This window comes from Pseudophryne corroboree, assembly GCF_028390025.1.
Source record: "Pseudophryne corroboree isolate aPseCor3 chromosome 3 unlocalized genomic scaffold, aPseCor3.hap2 SUPER_3_unloc_3, whole genome shotgun sequence".
Taxonomy (NCBI): Eukaryota; Metazoa; Chordata; class Amphibia; order Anura; family Myobatrachidae; genus Pseudophryne; species Pseudophryne corroboree.
The window spans coordinates 2,268,404-2,288,829 of NW_026967519.1; the positions used below are offsets into that span (position 1 = coordinate 2,268,404).

General features: G+C 46.9%; 1 protein-coding gene across 4 annotated transcripts in view; it reads left to right on the forward strand.

Moving 5' to 3' along the window:
- LOC134983963 (uncharacterized) overlaps positions 1 to 20,426 on the forward strand; it is a 129,133-nt gene that overhangs the window by 97,933 nt on the left and 10,774 nt on the right. For all 4 annotated transcript variants that reach the window (XM_063949600.1, XM_063949601.1, XM_063949602.1 and 1 more), the window contains 4 exons: positions 7,610 to 7,672; positions 8,076 to 8,135; positions 8,396 to 8,434; positions 8,665 to 8,802. In XM_063949600.1, the coding sequence (XP_063805670.1) occupies positions 7,610 to 7,672; positions 8,076 to 8,135; positions 8,396 to 8,434; positions 8,665 to 8,802 (300 nt within the window). The remainder of the gene's footprint in view (positions 1 to 7,609; positions 7,673 to 8,075; positions 8,136 to 8,395; positions 8,435 to 8,664; positions 8,803 to 20,426) is intronic.

Genomic DNA, 20,426 nt, shown 5'->3' on the forward strand with positions numbered 1-20,426 from the left:
GATGACTAAATGTAGAGACTCCATCTTGAGTATGGTGACCTCATTTTATTTAGAGATCGTCCGAAAGGTCAAGTCTCGTCTTTGGACTTGATAATCGTTGATGTAAAACTTCAAGCTTTTCTCCCCTTTTGGGACGAAGACAGTCACCCTTTGGAAAAGTAGGGACTGGATGACCCTGGAAGGGCCTTTTCTCCTGGCACCAGCTCTTGAAAGGGGCATGTCAAAGAAATGTTGAGTGGAGGCCCTAAGAGGTACAGGGGAGTAACCACTTCGATAATGTATCTGAGGGTTTCCACTGGACTTGAAAAAGGTAAAAAGGGATGACACCTCCGATCTGCTTGGGTATGGAAGAGCCCCGTCATACTGCCCGCTTATCTGCACAGTTGAGATCTGGATTTGGGCCTGACCAATCTGTCCATACAGGCCAAAGGAGTATCCTCTCAAAGGATTACCACCCTTTTCCCCAAAAACTGAAAGGACTGAGGTTTTGTAGGTACTTTTAATTGGGAGGAAAGAGCTCTGTCCAGCTTTGGGTTGAAGAATAGAGAACCATTCAAAGGGCAAAGCTTTCAGTCAATTTGGCTTCCATATCGGTCTCCTAAGACTAAGCCAGAGAGTGCGTCTGGCTGCTATCACAAAACCTGGACAGATTGAGAAACCGTGCTTATGACATCTTCTCCAAAATAACACTTTGCAAGGAACATTCTATTGAATGTGTATTTCATTTGTATAGGTCAAGATGATTGTCTCACTAGTTTGTAGGGTCCTCACCTCAAAATCTTATACTGTAAATTTTAATTTGCAGGTTTTACAATATGATCACTAGTCTGTTATACACCATATCACTTACTAAAATTAAGTCATCTTTCTAATTTCTCTAACGTCCTAGTGGATGCTGGGGACTCCGTAAGGACCATGGGGAATAGACGGGCTCCGCAGGAGACTGGGCACTCTAAGAAAGATTTGGTACTATCTGGTGTGCACTGGCTCCTCCCTCTATGCCCCTCCTCCAGACCTCAGTTAGATTTCTGTGCCCGGCCCGAGCTGGTTGCACACTAGGAGCTCTCCTGAGCTGCTAGAAAGAAAGTTTAAATTAGGTTTTTTATTTTACAGTGAGACCTGCTGGCAACAGGCTCACTGCATCGAGGGACTAAGGGGAGAAGAAGCGAACCTACCTGCTTGCAGCTAGCTTGGGCTTCTTAGGCTACTGGACACCATTAGCTCCAGAGGGATCGACCGCAGGACTCGTCCTTGGTGTTCGTTCCCGGAGCCGCGCCGCCGTCCCCCTTACAGAGCCAGAAGCATGAAGATGGTCCGGAAAATCGGCGGCAGAAGACTTCAGTCTTCACCAAGGTAGCGCACAGCACTGCAGCTGTGCGCCATTGCTCCTCATACACACTTCACACTCTGGTCACTGAGGGTGCAGGGCGCTGGGGGGGGGCGCCCTGAGCAGCAATAATATCACCTTGGCTGGCAAAATAACCACAATATATAGCCCCAGAGGCTATATATGTGGTAATTACCCCTGCCAGAATACGGAAAAAAGCGGGAGAAAAGGCCGCCGGAAAAGGGGCGGAGCCATCTCCCTCAGCACACTGGCGCCATTATTCCCTCACAGTTCCGCTGGAAGGAAGCTCCCTGACTCTCCCCTGCAGTCTACACTACAGAAAGGGTAAAAAAGAGAGGGGGGCACTAAATTTGGGCGCAGTTTAATACAATAAGCAGCTATAAAGGGTCATAATTCAGTTAGTCCCTGTATTATTATAGCGCTCTGGTGTGTGCTGGCATACTCTCTCTCTGTCTCCCCAAAGGGCTTTTGTGGGGTCCTGTCTCCTTTAAGAGCATTCCCTGTGTGTGTGTGTGTGTGTGTGCGGTGTGTCGGCACGGCTGTGTCGACATGTTTGATGAGGAGACTTATGTGGAGGCGGAGCAGATGCCTATAAATGTGATGTCACCCCCTGCGGGCCAGACACCTGAGTGGATGGATTTATGGAAGGAATTACGTGCAAGTGTCGACTCCTTACATAAAAAATTTGACGACATGCCAAATGCGGGACAGCCGGCTTCTCAGCTCGTGCCTGCCCAGACGATTCAAAGGCCGTCAGGGGCCCTGAAACGACCACTACCTCAGATGTCGACACGGATACTGATGCAAGTGTCGACGACGATGAGTCAAATTTAATGTCCACTAGGGCCATTTGTGGCATGATTGAGGCAATGAAAGAGGTATTACACCTTGCTGATATAAACCCAGGTACCTCAAAAAAGGGTATTATGTTTGGGGAGAAAAAACTACCTATAGTTTTTCCCCCATCTGAGGAATTGAATGAGGTGTGTGAAGAAGCGTGGGCTTGCCCCGATAAAAAATTGGTGATTTCAAAAAAATTACTAATGGCGTTCCCTTTCTCGCCAGAGGATAGGTCACGTTGGGAAACTCCCCCTAGGGTGGATAAAGTGCTCACACGTTTGTCTAAAAAGGTGGCACTACCGTCTCCGGATACGGCCGCCCTAAAGGAACCTGCTGATAGAAAGCAGGAGGCTATCCTAAAATCTATATACACACACACTGGTGTTATACTGAGACCAGCTATTGCTTCAGCCTGGATGTGCAGTGCTGCTGCTGCTTGGTCAGATTCCCTGTCGGAAAATATTGACACCCTAGACAGAGACACTATATTGCTAACCATAGAGCATATAAAAGACTCGGTCTTATACATGAGAGATGCACAGAGGGAGATCTGCCGGCTGGCATCTAGAATAAGTGCTTTGTCCATTTCTGCTAGGAGAGGCTTATGGACTCGGCAGTGGACAGGAGATGCAGATTCTAAAAGGCACATGGAAGTTTTGCCTTATAAGGGTGAGGAGTTATTCGGGGACGGTCTCTCAGACCTTGTTTCCACAGCAACAGCTGGGAAGTCTGCATTTTTGCCCCATGTCCCCTCACAGCCTAAGAAAGCACCGTATTACCAAGTACAGTCCTTTCGACCCCAGAAAAACAGGCGGGTCCTTTCTGTCTAGAGGCAGAGGAAGGGGGAAAAAGCTGCAACACACAGCAGGTTCCCAGGACCAAAAGTCCTCCCCCGCTTCTTCCAAATCCGCCGCATGACGGTGGGGCTCCACAGGCGGAGCCGGGTACGGTGGGGGGCCGCCTCAAGAATTTCAGCGATCAGTGGGCTCGCTCACGGGTGGATCCCTGGATCCTTCAAGTAGTATCTCAGGGGTACAAGCTGGAATTCGAGGCGCCTCCCCCCCGCCGTTTCCTCAAATCAGCCTTACCGACGACTCCATCGGGCAGGGAGGCTGTGTTAGAGGCCATTCACAAGCTGTATTCCCAGCAGGTGATAGTCAAGGTACCCCTACTTCAACAAGGCCGGGGCTACTATTCCACACTGTTTGTGGTACCGAAACCAGACGGTTCGGTGAGACCCATTTTAAATTTGAAATCCTTGAACACTTACATAACAAAATTCAAGTTCAAGATGGAATCGCTCAGGGCGGTTATTGCAAGCCTGGACGAGGGGGATTACATGGTATCCCTGGACATCAAGGATGCTTACCTGCATGTCCCTATTTACCTTCCTCACCAGGAGTACCTCAGATTTGTGGTACAGGATTGCCATTACCAATTCCAGACACTACCGTTTGGACTGTCCACGGCACCGAGGGTGTTTACCAAAGTAATGGCAGAAATGATGATACTCCTTCGAAAAAAGGGAGTTTTAATTATCCCGTACTTGGACGATCTCCTTATAAAGGCGAGGTCCAGGGAGCAGTTACTGGTCGGAGTAGCACTATCTCGGGAAGTGCTACAACAGCATGGCTGGATTCTGAACATTCCAAAGTCACAGCTGGTTCCTTCCACTCGCTTACTGTTCCTGGGGATGATTTTGGATACAGAACTGAAAAAAGTGTTTCTCCCGCAGGAGAAAGCCAAGGAGCTGTCATCTCTAGTCAGAGACCTCCTGAAACCAAAACTGGTATCGGTGCATCGCTGTACACGAGTCCTGGGAAAAATGGTGGCTTCATACGAAGCAATTCCATTCGGCAGGTTCCATGCGAGGACCTTCCAGTGGGACCTCTTGGACAAGTGGTCGGGATCGCATCTTCAGATGCATCAACTGATAACCCTGTCTCCAAGGACCAGGGTATCTCTACTGTGGTGGCTGCAGAGTGCTCATCTTCTAGAGGGCCGCAGATTCGGCATACAGGACTGGGTCCTGGTGACCACGGATACCAGCCTTCGAGGCTGGGGAGCAGTCACACAGGGAAGAAACTTCCAAGGACTATGGTCAAGTCAGGAGACTTCCCTACACATAAAGATTCTGGAACTGAGGGCCATTTACAATGCCCTAAGTCAGGCAAGACCCCTGCTTCAAAACCAGCCGGTACTGATCCAGTCAGACAACATCACGGCAGTCGCCCATGTGAACCGACAGGGCGGCACAAGAAGCAGGATGGCAATGGCAGAAGCCACAAGGATTCTCCGATGGGCGGAAAATCACGTACTAGCACTGTCAGCAGTGTTCATTCCGGGAGTGGACAACTGGGAAGCAGACTTCCTCAGCAGACACGACCTACACCCGGGAGAGTGGGGACTTCATCCAGAAGTCTTCCTACTGTTGGTAAACCGTTGGGAAAGGCCACAGGTGGACATGATGGCGTCCCGCCTCAACAAAAAGCTAAAGAGATATTGCGCCAGGTCAAGGGACCCTCAGGCGATAGCTGTGGACGCTCTAGTGACACCGTGGGTGTACCAGTCGGTTTATGTGTTCCCTCCTCTGCCTTTCATACCAAAGGTACTGAGAATAATAAGAAGGCGAGGAGTAAGAACGATACACGTGGTTCCGGATTGGCCAAGAAGGGCTTGGTACCCGGAACTTCAAGAAATGATATCAGAGGACCCATGGCCTCTACCGCTCAGACAGGATCTGCTGCAGCAGGGGCCCTGTCTGTTCCAAGACTTACCGCAGCTGCGTTTGACGGCATGGCGGTTGAATTCCGGATCCTAAAGGAAAAGGGCATTCCGGAGGAAGTCATTCCTACGCTGATAAAAGCCAGGAAAGAAGTAACCGCGAACCATTATCACCGTATTTGGCGAAAATATGTTGCGTGGTGTGAGGCCAGGAAGGCCCCTACAGAGGAATTTCAGCTGGGTCGCTTTCTACACTTCCTACAGTCGGGAGTGACTATGGGCCTAAAATTGGGTTCCATTAAGGTCCAGATTTCGGCCCTGTCGATTTTCTTCCAGAAAGAACTGGCTTCACTGCCTGAAGTTCAGACTTTTGTAAAGGGAGTGCTTCATATTCAGCCCCCTTTTGTGCCTCCCGTGGCACCTTGGGATCTCAATGTGGTGTTGAGTTTCCTAAAATCACATTGGTTTGAACCACTTAAAACCGTGGATCTGAAATATCTCACGTGGAAAGTGGTCATGTTATTGGCCTTGGCTTCGGCCAGGCGTGTATCAGAATTGGCGGCTTTGTCATGTAAAAGCCCTTATCTGATTTTCCATATGGATAGGGCAGAATTGAGGACTCGTCCCCAGTTTCTCCCTAAGGTGGTATCAGCTTTTCACTTGAACCAACCTATTGTGGTGCCTGCGGCTACTAGGGACTTGGAGGATTCCAAGTTACTGTATGTAGTCAGGGCCTTGAAACTTTGTTTCCAGGACGGCTGGAGTCAGGAAGACTGACTCGCTTTTTGTCCTGTATGCACCCAACAAGATAGGTGCTCCTGCTTCTAAGCAGACTATTGCTCGCTGGATTTGTAGCACAATTCAGCTGGCACATTCTGCGGCTGGATTGCCGCATCCTAAATCAGTGAAAGCCCATTCCACGAGGAAAGTGGGCTCATCTTGGGCGGCTGCCCGAGGGATCTCGGCTTTACAACTTTGCCGAGCTGCAACTTGGTCAGGGGCAAACACGTTTGCAAAATTCTACAAATTTGATACCCTGGCTGAGGAGGACCTTGAGTTCTCTCATTCGGTGCTGCAGAGTCATCCGCACTCTCCCGCCCGTTTGGGAGCTTTGGTATAATCCCCATGGTCCTTACGGAGTCCCCAGCATCCACTAGGACGTTAGAGAAAATAAGATTTTACTCACCGGTAAATCTATTTCTCGTAGTCCGTAGTGGATGCTGGGCGCCCATCCCAAGTGCGGATTGTCTGCAATACTTGTATATAGTTATTGCCTAACTAAAGGGTTATTGTTGAGCCATCTGTTGAGAGGCTCAGTTATATTTTATACTGTTAACTGGGTATAGTATCACGAGTTATACGGTGTGATTGGTGTGGCTGGTATGAGTCTTACCTGGGATTCAAAATCCTTCCTTATTGTGTCAGCTCTTCCGGGCACAGTATCCTAACTGAGGTCTGGAGGAGGGGCATAGAGGGAGGAGCCAGTGCACACCAGATAGTACCAAATCTTTCTTATAGAGTGCCCAGTCTCCTGCGGAGCCCGTCTATTCCCCATGGTCCTTACGGAGTCCCCAGCATCCACTACGGACTACGAGAAATAGATTTACCGGTGAGTAAAATCTTATTTAAATGATTATGGATATTGTTATAGTTCAAATTAAAATAATATAAAAAGATTTACTAAATTATACAAATGCTATATTTTTTTTTTCTTGTAGATTTTTACTCAAACCTATATCTTTACATCATTGTTCAGACCCTATTTTTTTTCTTGTGTAATATTTTTGTGTTGATGCAAAGACAATACGACACAATCCTCTCTTAAGCTGATCTAGAGCAGTGCTTCCCAAACTTGGTCCTCAAGGACCCCCCAAAAGTTCATGTTTTCCAGGTTACCTAGCAGGAGCACAGGTGTACTTATTGCTCGCCTGCCCATTTTAAAAGGTGGAACTAATTATTTCATTTGTGATTCTGTGAGGAGACCTGGAAAACATGCCCTGTTGGGGCTCCTTGAGGACCGAATTTGGGATCCACTGATCTAGAGAGTGCAATTAATTACATTTTATAGAGGCAATACAGTTCTCTATAGTGTGCCACCATGATGTCCAGCTTCGTACATTACTGCTTATTATGGTAAGCAATCTTCTGTCAATCGCCAGAGAGTCCAATTGCCCATATACTGTACATTTACATGAATTTGTGTAATTTATGTTCCTATTTAAATATTCGGTTCAACATGACCTAAATTAACCTTTAAAATGTATACATGTTCATTCTATATTGCATTCATGTATTCTATCCCATGATCATTCTTGTCTGTAATGACATTTCAGAATTTGTCATGTTATTGTCTTACTATCTGTTCCAACAAATTAACTTAATGGAAATCCATGGCTTTCAGGTTTCAAGATTTAGGGGGGAATTCAATTAGCCATGGTAATTTTAATTTTTTGGAAGGTAAAAAAAGGGCTACCATTTAATTGCCTGATTAAAAAAACAAAACAACATTGGAAAAAAAATTCCGGTAGATCCCTGTTTTTGTTTTTTTTTTCCTCCCAAAAATTCTCAGGGCTAATTGAATTGCCCCCATTAATGTGCTTTCTATTTTTAATCATCGTCCTCTAAAATATTTTTTGCACTTAAATATTTATAAATATTTAATTTTTATTTATGCGTGCCTTTTTTATTATATTTCAGTTGCAACCGATATCCAAAACAAAGGGATATACGTTGACGATTTTCCGAAATTCTCAAAATGTGGTAAATTCTCAATTTGTTGGTTAAAATAAATAAAAATATTCTTGTATATTTTTCTTATAATTAAATGTGCGGTTTGTAGTACTAATGTTAGAGTACATTTTATGCTTTCCATCATGTATGATGTTTTACGTTACTTTATTTTCATTATATTTCCAATAAGAATAAACCGCTAATATTCAGCCTGTTTTACAAGTAGTGATATATTTTAATATGTATTTATTGAGGTCGACATCAATTGTGCATTGTGTTTATTGTATCATTTTGTGGGGCCAAAATGATAAACTTAAGACTGTCAAACGGCACGCGCCCATACTGTTTGTTCACCAGCTCTACCAAATAATAATTTATATATAATGTCTGTATGTACTATATAGACTAGACTTATTTTGTCTTTTTCTTATAGTGCAATTTTTAGAGTCGGCACAAGAAAACGCCCAACAGTCTCACCCAACAGTGTCATCTGGTAATTTCTTTGTATTTCCATTTAAAATGTTTTTAATTAAAGCTTTGCTATCAAACAACCCAAATGTGGCAACTTTGAATCTTACATTGGGCAGAAGTTAAGAGTTTTTGGGTTGAGAGACCATTTCTTGTTACTTCAATAAAGTAAAATAAAAACACGTTTGTCCAATGAAGTGGCCTTCCTATATGCAATTTACTATGTATCATTTTATATTATATGTAAGTATCTTTTTCATTAATTTTTCTATCTTCTCTTTTTAGGGGGAAAACGAAAAAGAAAAGAGAAGCATCTTTTATCTGGTGAGTACACCCATGTTAATTAATTTTATAAATTTGGTTTATAACTGAGGTCATTAAAGTTATTTATATTTCCTAGTTCAAGACAGATTGTAATTCAATAAAAAATAATTATGTCTGTATAACTGACTATTATTATTTTTTCAAAATTATTCTAATTTGTTTTACATACATGCCAATTCAAAACGTTTGCAATTGTGGTTCGGTTCATTTGTAAATTTTCCATTTGACAGGAACCTTAGCAGCTTTTCAGGAGTACCCAGTCCTGAACTCCATAGGTTATACAGATGTTCCCATAAGACTCGGTCAAAAGCAACCGTGGTCTGAAACGCCGATAGAGGACAAATTGCATCCAGTGTTCCAAGTCCAAGGTAGAATCTTTGATTTACATATTAACGGTCAAGTATAAAAATTGATTAATTACATCTACGTTCTATCCATCACTCATTTAGTCACAGTATGTTTATATGTCTATATACTATTATTTTACTATTTAAAAATACTGATTGAAACATAACTACCGATGTATCTATAACTACATATATAAATAACAGGGTTTTATTTTTTTTGTACATTTTGAGAACCATGAAGAATTACATTTTGATAACCATTAAGGGTTGCTTGATAGCAATATTCACATGCATTCCCATGGGCAGTAAACGCAGGAGTACTAAACACAAACCAATGTGGCTTAATAAAGCGTTGGTTGTATATATCGCATTTTTTTTAAAATGGAGCTTGTTTATTCAAAAAAAAGGATCACAAATACAGACATTTCGTTAGACATGAGAAATTGAATAATACAGTACAGGCAATGCAACAGGTTATAGCATACGTGATCTCGAAAAAGTAAAGTATATTACATCACATGTGAAATTTCTCCCATTCTATTACTACACTCACGTTGCAATATAAAAAGGAAAAGAAACATTCTAATGTCTGTAAACAGGTCAGAACTCTCATATTGAATATTTTAATTTTCTCCCCAATTATTTACCAATTACAACTCCAACTAGTAAGCCGGAACATAGCCTACCAAAATTTCTAGAACATAAAAGATATAAACAAAAACGAAAACACAAATAAAAAAATAAAAAAAATAAAAAATACCATCAAGAAGCAGTATTACAGTACAATTAGTGAGGTATATGAAGTAATGAAGAATGAGTAATATCACATCCTGGCCTTGTATGAACCCAGGACCCCCTCCGCCCCCAGGGCGCAATACTCTCATAGCACAAGAGCAGGGGAGGAGTATACAGAAGTAATCCAAGGAGACCATATTTTCTCATATTTGGAAATAGCATTGTTTTTATGTATACATAGCGGTCTTTAAGGAGAGTGTCATTAACCAGAGCCTTAAAGGCTGATACAGAAGGGCAACGCGGGGCCATCCATAACCGTGCGATGCACACCTTGGCGAGGGCACAAATACTACGAGCATAAAGGCCCTCCCATCTGGACCCCGAAGCAGGACCCCCATTCCCAGTACACAGAATCTCGAGGTCAACATACTCCCAGGCATCCCCGTGTGCTCCAGGATCGACCTGACCCCAGACCAGAACACCTGAATGGACGGACACTCCCATACAAGGTGCCAAAAGGACCCCCCATCAGCCCCACATTTAGGGCAAACAGCTGTATTGTCGGCCCCAAACCTGGCCAATCGAGCCGGTGTTATATAGGATCTGTGCAAAATAAAGAGCTGTATTTGTTGAAATCGGAGTGACTTAGTCACCACACCCGGGTATTCCAGGGCAAGCTCCCAGTCCTCCTCGCCTATGGGGCCCAAATCCCCCTCCCAGCGCTCTCGGAGTCCCGAGAGAGGGTCTGCGTGAAGTATCCCCAATAGGTACGAATATGTAAAAGAAATCACCCTAACCCGTCCCAGCGAGCTTAAAAGGTCTTTATGGGGAAATGAAGGAGCGTCAGGGGTGAGTCCCGAAATTGCGATTGTAAGGCGTGTCGGAGTTGTAGGAATCTAAAAAAATGAGAATTAGGTAGACCAAATTCCTCCTTTTAACTGCTGAAACGATTTCAGCGTATCATCACTGTACAATTGGGGTATGGAGATAATGGAGTATGGAGCCCACACCACCCCGCCCTCAAGAGCCCCCAACTCGGGTAGTGAAGTAGAGTGCCAGAGGGGAGTATCCGGGTCCAAGCGATCAAACCCAAGCAGATTTTTCAGAGCTAGCCAGATCTTCATGGCCTGGAAGACAACAGGGGGAGAGTACCGAGAAACCCTCCCACTCAGCAAAACCTGCACCGGAGAGAGGCCCGGGTAGTAACACCGGAGAAATGCCCATTGTAAAGTACCGGCATCCCCGCCCTGAATCCAGGTACTAAGGTGAAACAACTGGGACGCAAAGTAGTACAACTGAAAGTTGGGCAGGGCTAAACCACCATCAGCCTTCAGCCTAGTGAGAGTATTCAGCTTTATCCTAGGCCTTTTGTTGGCCCATATTAAGGATGATAATATACCATTCAGTTTCCTAAAAAAGGACGGAAAGATATATACCGGGGATTGCAGGAGAATGTATAACAGTTTGGGTAGAATTATCATTTTAATTAGACTAACCCTGCCGGTCACTGTCAACGGAAGCTTGCACCAAGCTCTCGACTTGCGTGTAATCAGTTGCATCAGTGGGTCCAAGTTCAGGGGTATAAAATCAGAAGGGTTATTTGTGATTTGAATTCCGAGATATTTAAACTGACCCCTCCAGCATAGCGGCAAGGGGAGCTTCGGGGCCAAGGGTGGGGGCCAATGACGGGCATAATGAATGACTTGGGCCAGTTGATACGGAGACCAGAAAAGCCGCCGAATTCCTCAATGACCTGCAATAGAACAGGCATGTCAACAGCATAATCGTAGGAATAACAGCAGGTCATCCGCATAAAGGGCGATCTGGTCAACACAAAGGCCCGTGGTGATTCCCCCAATGTCCGGGTGTGTCCTAATCAGGCAGGCCAAAGGCTCTATGGCAATAGCAAATAGGGCAGGAGAGAGGGGGCACCCCTGTCTGGTACCCCGAGACAGGGTAAAGGAGGATGAAATATAACCATTTACCAAGATCCTGGCACACGGATTTTGATATAGCAGTCTGATCCATTGTATGAAGTTAGGGCCGAAGCCCATACATTTCATAACTGCCCACAGGTAGGACCATTCAACGCTATCGAACGCCTTAGCCGCGTCCAAAGAGACCACGACCGAGTCCGAGGGGAAGGTATGTGGAGCTTGCAGAATAGTATACAGCCTGCGCAAATTAATAGACGTGGACATGCCTGGCATAAAGCCAGACTGGTCCTGATGTATTATGGACTTAATAACAGAGTTGAGCCGAACTGCCAGAATTTTTGCCATGATCATAACATCAGTAGGAATAAGGGAGATTGGCCTATAGGACTCCAAGAGGCGGGGGTCCTTGCCGGGCTTCGGCAGCACTATAATAACAGCCTCGGACATTGAGGGGGGAAGTTGATTAGCAGCAAACGTGTCCGTGAACATGGTAAGCAACTTGGGTCCAAAGAACTCTATATGTGTTTTATAAAGCTCAGTGGGGATGCCATCACAGCCCGGAGATTTGCCACTGGGGGACATGCCCACTGCCGCAGACACCTCCTCCAGAGTCAAAGGTGCCTCCAGAAAACTGCAAGCCTCGGGGGAGAGTCTGGATAGGGGCACACTATCCAAATATATGTTCAAGTCTGCCGCAGAGCACGTCAGGCGAGACTCATACAAATCCTTATAGTACGAAAGGAACAATTGTGCAATGTCTGGGGTGTTGTCTGCAATGGAGCCATCAGGACCAGACATCTGCACAACCGTAGACCCAGGCCGGTCATAATGTACCAAGCGGGCTAACAAGCTTCCCGGTCTATCCGCCTGCATATACAAGTTAGTGGCCCGAAACAACAGGGAGCGCGCATTTTTATCTGAGAGATGGGCCAGCCATGCCGCCTGAGCCGTCAGCCACCGCGTTTTAAGTGCAGAGGTGCCCTCTGCCAGATAACGGATCTCGAGGTCTCTAAACTCTGATTCAAGTGTCCTCTCCTTCTCCCTACATGACAATTTATGTGCAGCGATTTTGCCGATCAGTGTACCGCGCAGGAAGGCTTTAAATGAGTCCCATATGACAGGAGCCGGGGCCGAGCCCACATTATCCGCAAAAAACCCCTCCCATTTTAATGTCAAGTCCGAGCAGTCACCCAACTGAGCCAACCAGGATGGATGTAACTTCCAATACGACTGTCCCCTCTGGCACTCCACCTCCAAAGATAACAGCAAGGGTGAATGGTCGGACACCCCCCGCGCCTCATAGTGAACATCTAGAATTCTGGGCAGAAGCTCAGGGGAAACCAGGGCCAGATCGATTCTAGAGAATGTGCCATGTGTGCCGGAGAAGCACGAGAACTGTCTAAGTACGGGATTTCGTACCCTCCAGGCGTCTACCCACTGCATATTACTCAGAAAGTCTGCAAATTTAGACGGGGTACCTCCCGCCCCAAGAGCCGAAGGGGACTTCCACCTATCCAGGGAGACATCCAACACGTTGTTAAAGTCCCCTAAACAAATAACAGCGGTATGGGGGGAGGAGGCAATAAATGAGGTGGCTTTCTGCAAAACATCATATGAAAAAGGTGGGGGGACATAAACTGACAGCAGGAAAAAATTTCGAGAATTCAATTTGCATTCCAAGAACACAAACCTACCACAAGGGTCAGTATTTACCGTAAGCAATTCAAACTGGACAGATCTTTTGATCATAACTGACACCCCTCGGGAAAAGGAGGAGTGAGAGGAATGATACGCCCATCCCACCCAAGGCCTGCGGAGCGACATCAGTCTATTACCTTCTAAATGAGTCTTGCTCAGACAAACAATGTCCGGGTCATATTTCCTGACCATTTTGAGTACCAGGGATCTCTTTACTTTATTATTGATACCCCGGACATTCCACGCCAAAAATGTCAAGGCAGGCATGGTACCCAAGTGGTTATCCGGGACACATCACAGAAACACCGCGCAGGGTGGTTAAGGGACCTCTGAATCAAAAACGCCTGCACCCCTACCCGCCTACACAATACATTATCCCGAAGACAGCGTCGTCCGCAGACCCCGGGCCACAATCCTATCCGGCCCAAACAGCACATCAATACCTCACATAGAAGATAAAAACAAAAATAAAAATATAGAAAACAATAAACTGAAGAAAAAAAAACAACCTGCATAGAAACCAACAATATCCAGACACCAACCCCCCTCCCCGTATACCTTCCCAAACAGCGGCATACACATATCCCTAACAAACCCAACCCTGGAGATCCAAGTGCCTACGGCAAACTAATGCGTAGCGTAAGAACCTAGAGTCCCGATACAAAAAGAAACCCCAGAGGTATGTAACACAACGCAACAAAGTCCAGAACCACCGTAACAAGGGGGTGCTCCCCGGACATATACTTGCATGTAGAAGGCCCAGGTAGGAGGAAGATCAGGATATCAGTCCGGAGCAAGTTGACTGTTGCCTGGAACATATCTGTCCAGCCAGGCCGCCGCCTCCCGTGGAGAGCTGAAGAACTTGGTTTCCCCGTCTGCGACCACCCGCAATCTGGAGGGGAACAACATCGAGTAGGGAAGATTCAGGTCACGTAGACTCCATTTAATAGGCAGAAACTGGGCCCGGTCTTTCTGGACGTCAGCTGCAAAATCTGGGAACGCCGACACCCGAACACCATTCCGAAGCAGGGGGCCCTTCGTGCGACCCAGGCGTAACACAGAGTCCCGGTCCTTATAATGTAGAAATTTGGCAATGAAAGTTCGTGGTGGGGCTCCTGGAGGTAAAGGCCGGAAAGGAACCCTGTGGGCCCGCTCCACCGCAAACTGGGAGGTGAAGGATTCCGCACCATACGCCTCTTTGAGCCAGGATTCCAAGAAATCTTCAGGGTTTGCCCCCTCTTCCCTTCCAGGCAGGCCCACAAACCGCACATTGTTTCTACGGAGGCGCCCCTCCATATCCAGAAGCTTGGTCTGTATTGTTGAAACTTGCTGAGAGACCGCCGACACGGATTGCTTTAGGGGGACACAGAGATCCTCCAGATTGGAGACCCTCGTCTCGGCCTCCCCCACTCTCTCCCGGATTCTCTGGACATCCTGACGTAGTAAAGAAAGATCGCACTGCACCTTCTCCATTTTGTCCGACAAGCGTTGTTCGCTGCCCGCAATCGCCTCCAGTACCTGCTGAATGGACGGAGCGGGGGGCTGCACAGTCGCGCCCGAGTCGGCCCCAGCCAGGGGATCAGGGCGGGTGGGAGAGGATGCTTTAGGAGATGGCTGCACCGGCTGGGTGGCGGACTGGCGGGCAAACTTCTCCAACTTGGCCGCAGCCGCGCTTTGACCGCCTTTCACCATATTAGCGCGCTGAGATCACCAACCGGGCACAACACGGATCCAATCGGGCTCAGCCGGCTCGCAGGTCCCAAGTCTTCAGTGCCAGAGGGCCCAACAGAGAGTGGGCGATGTAGTATCAAATGCACCCCAAAAACAGTGGTAACTAGGAGGGGTGAGCCAGGAGGTCCCAGGGATACAGGAAAGGGCAGTGGACCAAGGCAACGTGTGAAGGCAGGATAATAGGGAGCCGGGCAGCACACCCACAGGCACTACAATCTGTCCCACAGTCTCAGTGCAGTTAAATATGAGGGGAGGAAGTTGCTTCCAAGATGGCCACCGGGCCCACAGCCTCCCCCCACCCCCAGCAGCTCAGCCCAGCACAGAAATCCCAGGCAAGGAGCAGTGGAAGACAGTATCCCCGGGTATTAGGGGGTGCCGCGGGCTCCAAACAGCGTGACTTGCGGGGTGTTTCGCCGCGGGGACGCGCCCGCGTGCACTTGCGGCAGCGCGGCTATGCGCCGCCAAACTCGAGGCCGGGGATGCTCCTGCGGCCCAGGACGGAAACTCGAGCGGCAGCCGGTGCGGACAGAAAGCACTCTGCAGAGACAGCCGGGGGACGTTCACCGCTGCCCCGAGCGCTCAGCAGTCAGGATATGCGGCACAGGCTCCGGAGCAGGGGCCAGGAGAGGTGAAAGGATTAATTAGCCGGGGAGCTCCCGTGCTCTGCTGCCTACCCGGATGCCGCCGTGGCCACGCCCCCGTATATATCGCATTTAACCAGCAACCCCCTACCTTCAGCTAGTCTATGGGAAGTAACATTAAGGATAGGCAGGTGGCGAGCCAATAAGACAGCTACACCTAATGTCTTACCGGAAGGATTATTAGACATGAAAAACATGAGGATAATAGTGACATTTCAGAGACTGCACATGTCCCATCTTAAAATGTGTTTCCTGAATAAAAGCAACATCAACTTTCTCATCTCTAAGCCATTTGAGGAGTTTAGACCTTTTCTCAGGAACATTTAAACCTTTTACATTAAGGGTAGTGACGTGTAAATCATTCACCCCCATTATCACAGCAGTCTTAAGAGATTTGCAATAGTCATCCTTACAACAGATAGGTGAGGGGGGAAGGAAAGAGCACCAAGGGTAGGAAATAGAGTGAGAAGGAAATCAGAGAAAAGAAAGAAAGAAGGTGCAGTGTGGAGAGCCACTCTGCAAAGTACATCAATACCTAACAAAACTAATAGCAATATTAGAAAAAGGACTGCTGCAAAAGGGACAGGAGCGGAATCCTGCCGACTCCCAACCCAAAGAAACAGGGGATGCAGCATAATGGGGGTCCTACGGGGGGCCAAGGACAGCGACCACCCACGGTATAGAAGTTAATTCAATATGAAAAATTACCAAGGAGTACAGATGGGCACAGTATGAAATTATATAGAAAAAATATTTTCTTTAAACCTTTCTGCAAATTTTCTTGAAAGCTTTAAAATTATATAAAGGGATATTATCACGGAAATGTAGATGCAGCTTGAACATAATCAAAAACACATTCCAACGATAACCTATTACTTATCTATGAGACCATTACAAAACCGATCTCACATGAGAGCAACATATGGCAACAGTAAGGAGAAAAACCAAGGATGCAACAGCATTAACAGGAGAATTCACATCAAAACAAGACAAAGCCACTCAATCATGGAGGCTCAAAAGATCGTGAGCTGGCAGGATGATTCCCCCGTGACCGAGGGGAACGTACTTGTTGCCACATATCATCTGGAGGGATCACGGCAGGCAAATCAGGCTGGTAGTGAAAAGCTTCCCAATCAGGTAATAACACTGGGGGAATTCCTAGGGTTGTGAAGAAGGCCGGTAAATCCGAGGGTCTGGAGAGAGTAGCAATTTTGCCATTATGAGAAACCTGAAGAGAAAGAGGGAAGCCCCATTTGTATTTCAGTTCAAGTTTCCTAAGGGAATCGGTGAGGGGTTTTAAGGCTCGACGCTGTTGCAGGGTCGACCATGCGAGATCCGGAAATAACTGAATCTTGTCGCCTTGAAAGTCAATACCATCCAGCTGGCGGGCCTTTCTCATTATCTCTTCTTTTTGGACATAATAGTGGAGCCTGCAAATCACATCTCGCGGCCTGTCAGATAGTATGCTACGGGGGCGGAGAGCACGGTGCGCTCTATCAAATACAATGTCCTTGTTTGAGTCTAGGTCAATAAGTTCTCCAAATATTGCAGTTAAAGCGTTCGTCAGATCAGCCTGTTGGACGCTCACGGGGAGACCTCTGACCCTGATATTATTTCGCCGGCTGCGATTATCCATATCCTCAATACGTGATTTGAGATAGGAGATATCACTCCTCTGATGAGAAAGCACCTCCCGAAATTTGGTTAGGGTATCAACGCTAGATGACTCGTGTCGTTCCAATATGTCTACACGGGCCGCAATTTGAGACATATCTTGTCGAATTGCTGTCACTTCCTGCTTGATGATGGAAAGCAAGCAAGTCTCTAAGGCCAAAAAATCTTGTTTCATGGGAAGTGATCTGACATGAGACAGAATCTCGCTAATCTCTGCAGACGAAGAGGAGGCCATTGGGGGCTGCGTGTTCCTGGGGGACGACATGTCCACCGGAGTATGTAGAATTGGGGAGGCCGGAACGGCAAAGGTAGCGGCTGAGTCTGCGGTCGGTGGAGTTAAGAACTGACGTAGATCTGACGAATGGCGGGCCGCAGGGGATGGGGTTGCGTCTGGCTTGGTCTTGGCCTTTTTTTTCTTTGTGCCTCTCACCATGAGATCGGTCTGCAAATAAGGTGGCGCGGTGTTACAGTTTCACATGGCCTCGGTAATATAAAAACACGTGGGTCGTCGCCGTGCAGTAGCCCCCTACGTGGCCTTAGGGCGACATCAGGCAGGCAGACACATAGCTAGGGGACTGTACAGCCGACCGTAGCAGCACGGCATCAGGGCACGGTCCAGTCGGGATATAATTATGTGGCACTTTGCGCCAGGGAGCTTGCGGTTGCAACACAGCTCCTGAGGTTCCGAGGCTCCCCCTGCCCAGAGGGGCTGAACTGGCTATGAGTAGCAGTGGCGGGTGATGGTGCTATCGTAGCTCCGGCAAGAGTAGGGACCAGGCAGAGTCAGGTGAGCATTGCACCGGGGCGGATAGCAGTATGCGGCGGCTCCGAGGTCACCACCTCCAGTCCAGAGCGCAGCTCAGCACCCGCCCCCCCTCCACCGCTGGAGCCCCGTGGACTGCAGATCCAAAAAGTGTACTCACTCTGGGGCCCAGCAGGAGAGAGGCAGCAGGGAGCCGAAAGTGCGCCTCAAAGATGGCCGCCAGGCGCCTTGCGGCCCCGTCCAGTCACAGAGGGCTCCGGTGCTTCTGGGTAGTAGAGGAAAGTCCGCGGTCAGATCCGGAGGTCTCTGGAACTGCCGCCGGGCCGGGGAATAAATCGAGGCCCCGGCTTGTGGGAGCCCTGTAGGCCGCAATCCGCGGGAACAGTAGATACCGCTCCCCGATTCCGCGGCACAAACAGGGGCACTGCAGGGGAAACAGGAGAGATAGGAAAGCCGCTGAAAGCGCCAAGGGAGCTCAGTGAGGGGATTTATGAAGGAAAAGGAGCCCTGGGTCACAGGAGCTCTTTCAGTGCGTGACTGCTCCCTTCAGTAGCCAGGCCACGCGCCCCCCCCCCCCCCCCATACTTGATTTTCTATAGCTCAATTACATCAGGCATGGTACCAAAGGATTGGCGCGTAGCTGAGGTAGTGCCATTATTTAAAAAAGGATCTAAAAATCATCCTGGGAACTATAGACCAGTCAGTTTAACCTCTATAGTGGGTAAAATATTGGAAGGAATTTTGAGGGATAGCATAGAGGATTATCTGCGGAATACTAAGTTTATTAGCAAGAGTCAGCATGAGTTTGTGAGGGACAGATCGTGTCAGACTATCTTAATTAGCTTCTACAAGGAAGTGAGCGATAATCTTGACCAGGGAAAAGCAGTGGATGTGGTATTTTTAGATTTTGCAAAAGCCTTCGATACAGTGTCTCACAGGAGACTGATCATCAAATAAAGGGAACTTGGCCTAGGAAATACTATTTGTACATGTATAGGTATTTGGCTGGATAACAGGGTACAACGAGTACTTGTCAACTGGGGGATGTTGCCAACGCGTTTCGGAACACACAAGGTTCCTTTCTCAAGGCAGGTAGTACCTGCCTTGAGAAAGGAACCTTGTGTGTTCCGAAACGCGTTGGAAACATCCCCCAGTTGGACGGTCTTACCATCTTCTGGACCAGAGGAGTGATACCTGCCGGAGTGAGGACTTTAAGATCTGGGAGCAAATGCAGGGCAAGTCCGGACTTCCCTGCATAAACTATCACCTGCAGCTCCCCTACGTATATCCTCGGTAGGACTCCTTCCCTATTATCACATTATGCCTGGTGTGATAGTTTATTAGTTGTATTTTATTAGTTGTATGGTGTTTAGGTTATTAAAGTGTGTATTTGTTTACATATTTCACTACAATATCCTATGTCAGCAATTGGGTAGCGCCACATTCAATACTCAACCTACGTATTTCTATATTCACTGAAGTGGGGTAGGGTACCCCATGCATGTATTGAACGGCTTGCTTATACCCAAGTGAAGCGCTATTAGTACACTGTCACCCCAAATACTTTGTCTGGGAAGCACAGTGTCAATCCTTGCAGATGATACTAAACTGTGTAAGGTAATTAATTCAGAAATCGATGTGGTGTCTCTACAGAATGACTTACTTAAACTTGAAACCTGGGCGTCTAAATAGGGAATGAGGTTCAATATTGAGCAATAAGGATTTGGAACTCCCTGTCAGAGAAGGTAATAATGGTGGACTCTAAATGCATTTAAGAATGGACTGGACAGTTTCCTAGCTGAAAAGAGTATCCAAGGCTATAGCATTTACTATATTGACATTATGTATATGGGAGTGATATGAAATATAGTTGTCAGTTGGTACGAGCAAAAAGGAAAAAACAGGTTTTATGGCGCTGAGCAGGACTGTGTAGGTGTACACCTAGGGATTAGCTGCCGCCTGGTGAGGAGGTAGCCGGCCTCCTCAAACAACAAAGTAAATACAAAGAATTACCAGGTCAGCGCTTAATGCCAATGATGTACCCAAGAAGCATATAAAACACTTTATTAAACAGCACTAAAGAAAACATACAACAATTTAAAAGATATTAAGACCACAAATTAATAATCATAAAAAAATGAGGTATCTAATACCTCTAAATAGACAATAATGTACACTGATTGTAAACAGTAGAAGGCAGTCGCAAAACCTTATATGGGAATGACCCTCAGATTGATTTTATCCGTATTGGAATAATTGCCCATAATATGAACACAGAAGAGTCTTACACGGCTGAGTATGTAAGTGTCCTCAATTATTACAGATTTGATCACAGCTGACAAGTGTTCATCAACTAAATCATCCACTGGATATGTAAACGGTGCAAAGATAGATTTGTATAGTAACTGCTACTCACAGTGTAAATAGAACCGTCCTTGCTGCACCTCATATGTTGTGTAGTGCCGC